The sequence below is a fragment of the Desmodus rotundus genome, chromosome 6 (assembly GCF_022682495.2).
Source record: "Desmodus rotundus isolate HL8 chromosome 6, HLdesRot8A.1, whole genome shotgun sequence".
In the NCBI taxonomy this organism is placed as follows: domain Eukaryota; kingdom Metazoa; phylum Chordata; class Mammalia; order Chiroptera; family Phyllostomidae; genus Desmodus; species Desmodus rotundus.
Genome location: NC_071392.1, coordinates 38,184,954 through 38,193,034, shown reverse-complemented (window position 1 = coordinate 38,193,034; position 8,081 = coordinate 38,184,954). Strand labels below are relative to the sequence as shown.

Sequence of the window (8,081 nt, the reverse complement as noted above, 5' to 3'; positions counted from 1 at the left end):
AATTGTCTTAATGTGAGATAAGAGACAGTTAACACAGATATAAACAGAGTTGGAAAATTTCTTTTTAGGATGTTGTTCTGAATATTACTGATCTCTCTTTTTAAAAAAATTAGGTGACACAGAGATAATTCCTAATGGAATCATAAGAGAGAGATTTTATGTCTCAAATATCACGCAGAGATTCAAACATAGAATTGAGACATTTTCTATTAATATATATTAAGATAACGCTTATTCATTTCATGAAATATGTGCTCCTTTTCTCCTCATTGATTCATTACATAAAACAAAATGCATTTAACAAATCAATTTATTTCTTCCCTTTTTGAGAAGGCTAAATGCTGTTTTTCTAAAAACATATGCATGTTAAAATCAATTTAGACAATAATTAAAGAAGGGGAGGTGTTATTTATTGGAAACCCTCATAACAATGAAACATAATTTATACCCAGGCTTTACTAATTAACTGCAATGATTTTTATATATATATATATATTTTTTCTAAAACAGTATTGGCTATCCCTCTTACACAACTGAAAACAAAATATTGGGGAAAAAAGCAGCACAGAGTTGGAATTTTTAAAACAAAAACTATATAGCACAGTAATTGTAAGATGAAAATCTACTCTAGCTTAGAAAAGAGCAAAATTTGACTGAATATTTGTCATGGTACATTTAAATTATAGTTTTAATAAAATACATCTTTAGATCAAAGCTGAAAGAAGACATCAGTAGTAGATCAGTGAATTCCATTTGTTTTCTGGATGATGGATGGTTTATGTTTTTCATATTTCTATAGACCATTTCATTCAGTATCATTTTACTTCTCCTGTACATATATAAACACGGACGCTGGTAGACAGAAAAATATCCTTGGATCCAACCACATTTTGGAATATTCATCAGCTTAGTAATTCCATGCAGTTTATTTTAAAGTTTTAGTTCAATAAAATGGCTTTGCTGATGCAATTTTTCTTCTTTAGATGGCTATATGGCAAATGACATTTTTATTTCTCAGGCAAAGAGGAAAGCAAAACCTATACAGGGAAATCCCATAGGAAACATTAAGTCTGCTAAAGTGAACATCGGCATTCACCTGACCTCGATTGTGTGTTGGGATTAGAAAGAACGCGTGTTAGGAAAGTTACTCATGGACTTAATTTATAATTGGTAGAATTCAGTTGCATTTCCCACCGTTGTAAACATCCACATAATGCCATGAAAAAAGTTCATGTATATTGCATTTCTTCCAGTTACTGTCTTAGGAGAGAGTCTCTACTTGTTTGAGGTTTCTAGAGGTAATGCAGCTCAGACACTCCTGGGTGCCCTCTCAAATTCGTGGGTCCTCCTGTTTCTAGCTTTCTTATTTTCCTGGAAGTGCTTCCATTTGGTAGTATTTCCCTGGGTATGTCCTAGCCTTTGCCGACGTTTCTTGTCCCTTTTCCAAACTTGTTCACAGAACTCATCCATTGTGTTCAGGTTGGGGTGGTTAATGAGCTGCATGAAGTCTCTGTACCACACCTTCTGGCTAGGTGTCATGCTGTTGGACATTTCTTTGGTCTTAGAGCCATCTCCATCATCATCTTTATGAAGAAGTTCTTCCAAATGCTCTGTGTCAATGACTTCCAGGCTCACTTTAAGAAGAGTTTGTATGAATCCATGTTCCACGGCATTACACATGTAATTGCCCGAATTTTCCTGCTGTAGACTACGCAGTAAAAGCCCTTGTTCTGTCCTGATAATATGGTCATCCACTTTAATCTGGCAGAAGGAAAGGGGCAGTAAAATATACATATTTAAAAGGAATACATTTCTGAAACGCTGTCTCAGTAAAAATTTAGATTGTGTGTTGAGGCACATTTTAACAGTCAGTAAAATTTCTAGCTTAAGAGATATGATAGCATTTTGCTATCAGAAAAAAAGTTATACATTTATGTCAATTGTTTTTAAGATGCTTTGCAAAATATTGTTTGCCCTTGGTTTTAATAAATTTTCTCATTATAATAATTTAATATATGCAAGGTGATGGGAGGAAAGTACAAAGATATACTTTATTTTGCATATTTGAAAGCAAGCATATAAATATAGGACAAAGTTAATTTTAAATATTAGAGTTGGAAATACAGAACACTGATACTAGAAAACAATGCAGCATTAGAATTAACATAAAATATGAAAAAATAAAATACAAAAAATCAGCAGTTGAACAAGCAGAAAAAAGCATGAGATTACATGCTTCATAATTATTTGTTTAATTTCTTGGGTCTTAGATGTTATATAAAAATGCAGATATATTCTTGAATACATCTAAATTCACTTTTATTTTGAATGCAGTTTATAACAGAGATCCCTGAAAGCCTAGGCTGTAATATATGAAATCATCCTTGACATTGGCATGATGTGATTACATAGATAAAGACTGCTTCAATTAAAAAAGATAATGGGAGAATTTTTACCTTTATATTCAGATTATGTTTGTAAAAATGTCTGTATATAATCCATTTAAAAATCACATAGTCTGGTTGCTCTTATATAACGCTTTTCAAAAGCTTTTGAGTTCTCTCTGAGATTTTCTTTGCACAATTCTTTAATTTCACAGAGGAATAAATGTATTCATCGAGGACACAGCTCTGATATGCAAATTTCATATCAGAGTTCATACTGGGACCTTAGAATCTTCATCCTGCATCTCCTACTCCCTTTCCCCAAACTCTCTTTCCCATGTGAGGTGGAAGTTAGTGGAGAAAGAAATACACATTTGGATAGCAGCATTAATTGAACAAAAGTTAAAATTAGTAGGATGATTTTTTTGGTACACAAATATAGATAATATAATGTCATGTAGATAACTACAGAAAGAAGAAAGTAGATTCTAAAAATATAGGACCTGGCACAAATAACGTCCCTTTTTTATTATAAAATTGTAAGCATATAATTCTGTAACATAATAATATCACACTCAAGCACACCATATGGCATGTTAGGTGAAATCTTCAAATTAAAATTATAAATTATTGTACCCATATTATTACTCCACCAACCACACTCAAGCAGGTATCAGTTCTGCCAGACCCTGTATATCACCAAATGGCTTCTGGGACAAAGCTCACCTTTGTTACTGCAACACCTAGTATATAACCTGCCATCTAATCAGACCTTCGATGAATATTTGTTTAATGAATGAGCTGTTATTGGGTAAGAAAAGGATAAAGATTCACAGTAATTTTTCCCCTTCAAGCCAATCATGCTGGGGTTACTTAGTATACGTTAGATAGAAATAATCCAGTCAATTTCATTACTATACCTCTTCTTTGCGCTCTTCATTTCGTCTCTGGAATTGCCAGTGGACCAGAGCATGCTGTGATTTTGGGCTGCATTCCAGGAATGTGCTACTATTTTCTACTCCGTAGATGATTCTTTCTTCAAAGCCCTGGCCATGGTGATTATCTGTTCAGTGGAAAGGAAGATGAAATGAGAACATGTTAGAGCAATAAACTCAACTTTCCAAAGTATTTATTTGGAAATTCAGGAGATAAATTTATTGCCAAGTTGGAAGTGTTTTCCAAATTGATTGAGGATGGCAGAAATGTCAAGGATGTAAGGTTTCAGAACCCAAGTGCTTATCAAAATAGACATTATTTGGATGGATTCTATAAGGCATGTGCAGATACTTGCCTTCCAGAAAATAGCATTACAGTAACAGAGTCAGCCATGTGTGCCGTACAACTACACATCTTTACATGCTGTGATAATACTCCCCAGGACAGTGTTTTAACTCTGAAACTCTGATTAATGGGGCCAGTGCATATTGTACTATTTTCCAGCAGAAAAGTCATTCCACCGGGCTTTGAAAACAAGATTTTGCCTCTTTGTATTTGTTTTTTTATCTGTAAAATTAAATTCACCAACGAATATTTATCTAGTATTTTATAAAAAGTAGAGTTCAGGAAGTTTATACTCCCTGCCAATAACCCCTAAATAATCCACAAGTTTGTGCTGAAGATCAGGTGGTGTGAAATGTTTGGAATGGCTCAGAAGAAAGATGCGTAGTTTGAATGCAATGTGGTTTCAATTGCCTTTATTTTAAAATGACACATCTTTTAATATTTTCAAGAATTAGGCTGAAGAATATGGCAAGAGTATATAATAAAATGCAGCAATAAGAAATCCTGTTTCCTGATTAAGTTTCTATTATTTTACCCCTTAGGTAACCTCCTTCAATGTGGTAAATGAAACACAGTTAAGATCAAAAGTATGACCTAGGGAGTGTAGGTAAAACTCATTTAGAGAAAAAAAAAAAAAACTCCTTATTATCTTGTGTAATCCTGTTTCCATTATGACATCCTGTAAAATCTGGGATTCATTAAATTAATTTAGAAAAAAATAAATATATTTTCACATGCATAGAAGGCTGACAGTATAGACAGATCAAAATATTTTGTTCTCTATTTCAAGCTTAGCTAGATTTTTAATTTTAAAAAGTATCCCCTCCTTTTTGGCATCACTTTGACAGTTTTACTCTCCTTATAATCAACTGAACATTTTGTCTGTCATAGACAATATGATTTGCTTTCACTAGCCTTAAAACTTTCCAAAATCCTGCTTCCATCCAATCCCTGTCCATGGCTAAGGTCCACCCTCTCCTCATCTCCCCCTGCCTAAAGTCAGCCTCTGCCTCCCTTGTTATCCCCGGGGAAGTCTGCCTCAGTGCCTTTTCCTGTATTGCCTGATGTGTGAAATAAAACTCTTCTAATATTGAGAAATATCTTATTTAAAGGATCAATCCCTTAGAATTAGGAAAAAATGAGGAAATCACTGAAATGTAAAGAAACAACATTTAACTGATTTGAAGTTGCTTTTTCCATATTGGAGGTATGTATCTTTTTCAATATCTACATTGAATATATTAGCATTTTTCTTTTTTTCTCTGAAAGTATTATTGTATCTTTGATTGAATAGATTTGGCACCCGTGGCTCTGCTGTTTTGCAAGGTATCTGCTTCCCTGGATAAAGGTAAATGTAATCTCTATGCCCAACAGGTCTGGAAAGACCCTGCGAGTCAAGAGCTGCCATGAATAATGAAAATGCTCATCACAGAGGTCAATGCAGTGTGCATGGAATTCCTTTTGTTCCTGCAATTGCTGTGTAGTTTAAATTGCTTTGATTTATCAATCCTTTCGGGTGGAATATTAGTCAGCCTTAAAAAAGAAGGAAGTCTGCCATAAGCAACAACATAGATGGACCTTGAGGACATGCTAAGTGAAATAAGACAGTCACAAGAGAACAAACATGAGAAATAAATCCAGGGGGAAAAAGCAGAAAACTGTACTTGAACAACAATAAAATTTAAAAAAAAAGAAAGAAATCCCATTTATATAAGAAATCTAAAATAACCTGAGAGTGGCACGGTGGTTGCCAAGGGCGGGAGAAAGGGAAATGTGGACTTGCTGTCAATAAGGGTGTAGTTTTAATTATGCAAGAGGAATAAGATCTTGAGATCTAAAATTTGTTAAGAGGGTAGATCTCATGTTGTGTTCTCTCACCAATAAAATTTTAAAAATTAAAAAATTAATATAGTAAAAAGTTATTTTACTTTTAAGAAGAGAGTTTTCTTTCAAGTTCTAAATATTAATGAACCATAACATATAGACAGCATGACGATGTAGAATAAAATCCCAGAAACCCAGGATTCGGAAACAAACACCGTGGTGATCCACTAACATCTTCTGATTCACCAGCCATGCCTCGAAGGCCTGCTTTTCTTGTAGACTTGTCTCTCACCTAATCTAAGCTACTATAAATATCTATAGCAATATAAAGTATAAGTAAGTTATTGCTCTCAAACATAGAACTCTAAATACCTTAGTACACTAGTTGCCCCAAAGCTAAGAACAGTGTAACTTGTACAACAAGAAAGAACAGATCTTTATATTAACATGTCAATTAGGTACATTTAAAAAAGCCCACTAAGTTGTCTTCTTCCCAATTCATTTAATCATCCCAACTGGTCCGTAGAGAGCTTTTGGTTCAACTTTTTTAGAGTCCTGAGAAAACTGCTCAGCTTTTAGTTTCTCTTCAAGATTTCCCCTGGTGACAGCAAACGTTTCCAAACATACATACACACACACACACACACACAGAATTCTTTTAATAAATGTTTCCTTATATTAAAAAAATTCATTTTAACTGCTATATAGCTATAGGAGAATCTAAGATAGTATTTGATTTAATCAATAACTTACAACAAGTTGTGTTTATTTTAACATAGCAGAAGTTCATGGGCTTTTTAAGACACATCATAATATTGAGGTACTTTTCCACCTGAATAAGAAAAGAACCGCAACTGGCAAATTTGGCACATTGGCTTGGCGCCTTTTATTAGTTGGCCTTCATAACCACTCTTGCCAGTACCTTAAGGATTCATTGCCCTCTAACTTGGCTTTCTATCTCTCCTTTGTCCAAATATAAGCCAAAAGAAAATCTTCTACTTAGTAAGCAGCTAGCCAAAAGTTCTGTCATATTAACCTTCATAATAAATAGTATGTGGAGGTGCTATTGTAGTTCTTTGGTTTGAGACCCCCCTGTTGTATGGTTGGCTGGGTCCTGCTGCCATCAGCAGTAGTTGCAAAAGTGAAAACTCCACTGAAGGCAGTTTTCTGTTGATTCCACTGCAGCAGCATGTTTCAAACATCAGCAACTTTTAATTTCAACTGGAACTTTAATTTAAAGTGGCCTCAGCCAAGCATTCATTAATTTGGGTGCTCAGATGTAACAACCTGTAAATGTTTTTCTGTTAATTTCCCCACCCCTGCCACCTTATAAACAGATATCTAATAAGTATTTTAGAAAGAATGATAAGACACAATAAATACCATTCTTCTTCCTAACCATTCTATCCCAACTGCGTGATCAAATTTTGTGCAACATCAGAAACATTGGGTGTCAAATAATGAAGTTTCTCTCCCCATCCTTTAGGGTCTTCCTTCTTCTCCTAGCCTCTCAGTCTGTATCTCATTCTCTCTCTCCTTCCCCCTCTCTCTCTCCTCCTTCACTCCCTTTCAAAACATTACAAACAGGAATGATATTTTGATTGTCTTCTAACCTTACTAGATTGTCAATACTTTCTTGGAATGCAAGCGTAATATCCTATTGACTGTTTATTAAAGCAAACAGCTCTGCATAGAAATGGCAGCACAGTATAATTAAACTGTAAGTGCTTTTCGAAGCCTATACTACCAAACTCATACTTAGCCGATATAAATCAAAAGCTCACCTGAGAAAGCATTGTTAATTCAAGATTTCCTGAAGGATAAGAAATCTGCATATTCATAGGAAGTATAAGCTATAATAGCCCCTGGATTACACTAGTTGATCAGAGAGCTGTTTACCTGAAACCCACTCTGGTAATGCCATGACGTAACAGACTTTGTTAAGTTGTGCTGTGTGGGGGCCCTCTGACTGGCTCGCTGTGTTTGTGCCAGGACCATCTTGAGTGTGATGTTCATCACGTCATAGTGGTTTTTGATGTGAATCTTTAATTTTGTCCTTTCTCATGTTAATTTTTAGGAATTATTGATATTCTCTTGATTAATTTACTTTTTAATGTATCAGTTGATCATATTTCTCCCTCTAGATTGACTAAAAAATGTGTTAGAAAAATTTACATCTTGCCCTTATAACTTCTTGGTAAATATGTTCTTAAATGCCTGCTCTTGTTCTCTGTCAGCAAACTTGCTTTGCCTTGTGGCATTGCTATCTTTATCTTATATTTGTTTTTTTTTTTCCCTGACCTGGAACAGAACTGCAACCCAGGGATGTGCCCTTACTGGGGTTTGAACCTGTGACCCCTCCGTTTATAGGGTGTCACTCTAACCAACTGAGCCACGTCAGCCAGGGCTATATTTGTTTTTAATCAAATAATTGAAAATTGTCTGAAATATATAAGGTAATTTAGCAATTATAGATAAAAAATATTTATAACCCTTTAAAATATTGTTTTTGTTGTTCTTAAAATATATCTATGTAGAATAACAGTATAATGTTTGGACACAGAAATAGTCATACAAATGTGCGGTATTATT

The 8,081-nt window shown here is 34.4% G+C and overlaps 1 protein-coding gene across 2 annotated transcripts in view; it reads right to left on the bottom strand.

The window, feature by feature from the left end:
- Nucleotides 1-292: 292 nt before the first annotated feature.
- The window catches only part of SEMA3A (semaphorin 3A), a 461,493-nt gene continuing 453,704 nt past the window's right edge, over nt 293-8,081 (bottom strand). For both annotated transcript variants that reach the window (XM_024559089.4, XM_053925978.2), the window contains 2 exons: nt 3,305-3,447; nt 293-1,761 (listed from right to left, as the gene is read on the bottom strand). In XM_024559089.4, the coding sequence (XP_024414857.2) occupies nt 1,309-1,761; nt 3,305-3,447 (596 nt within the window). In that variant the 3' untranslated portion in view covers nt 293-1,308. The remainder of the gene's footprint in view (nt 1,762-3,304; nt 3,448-8,081) is intronic.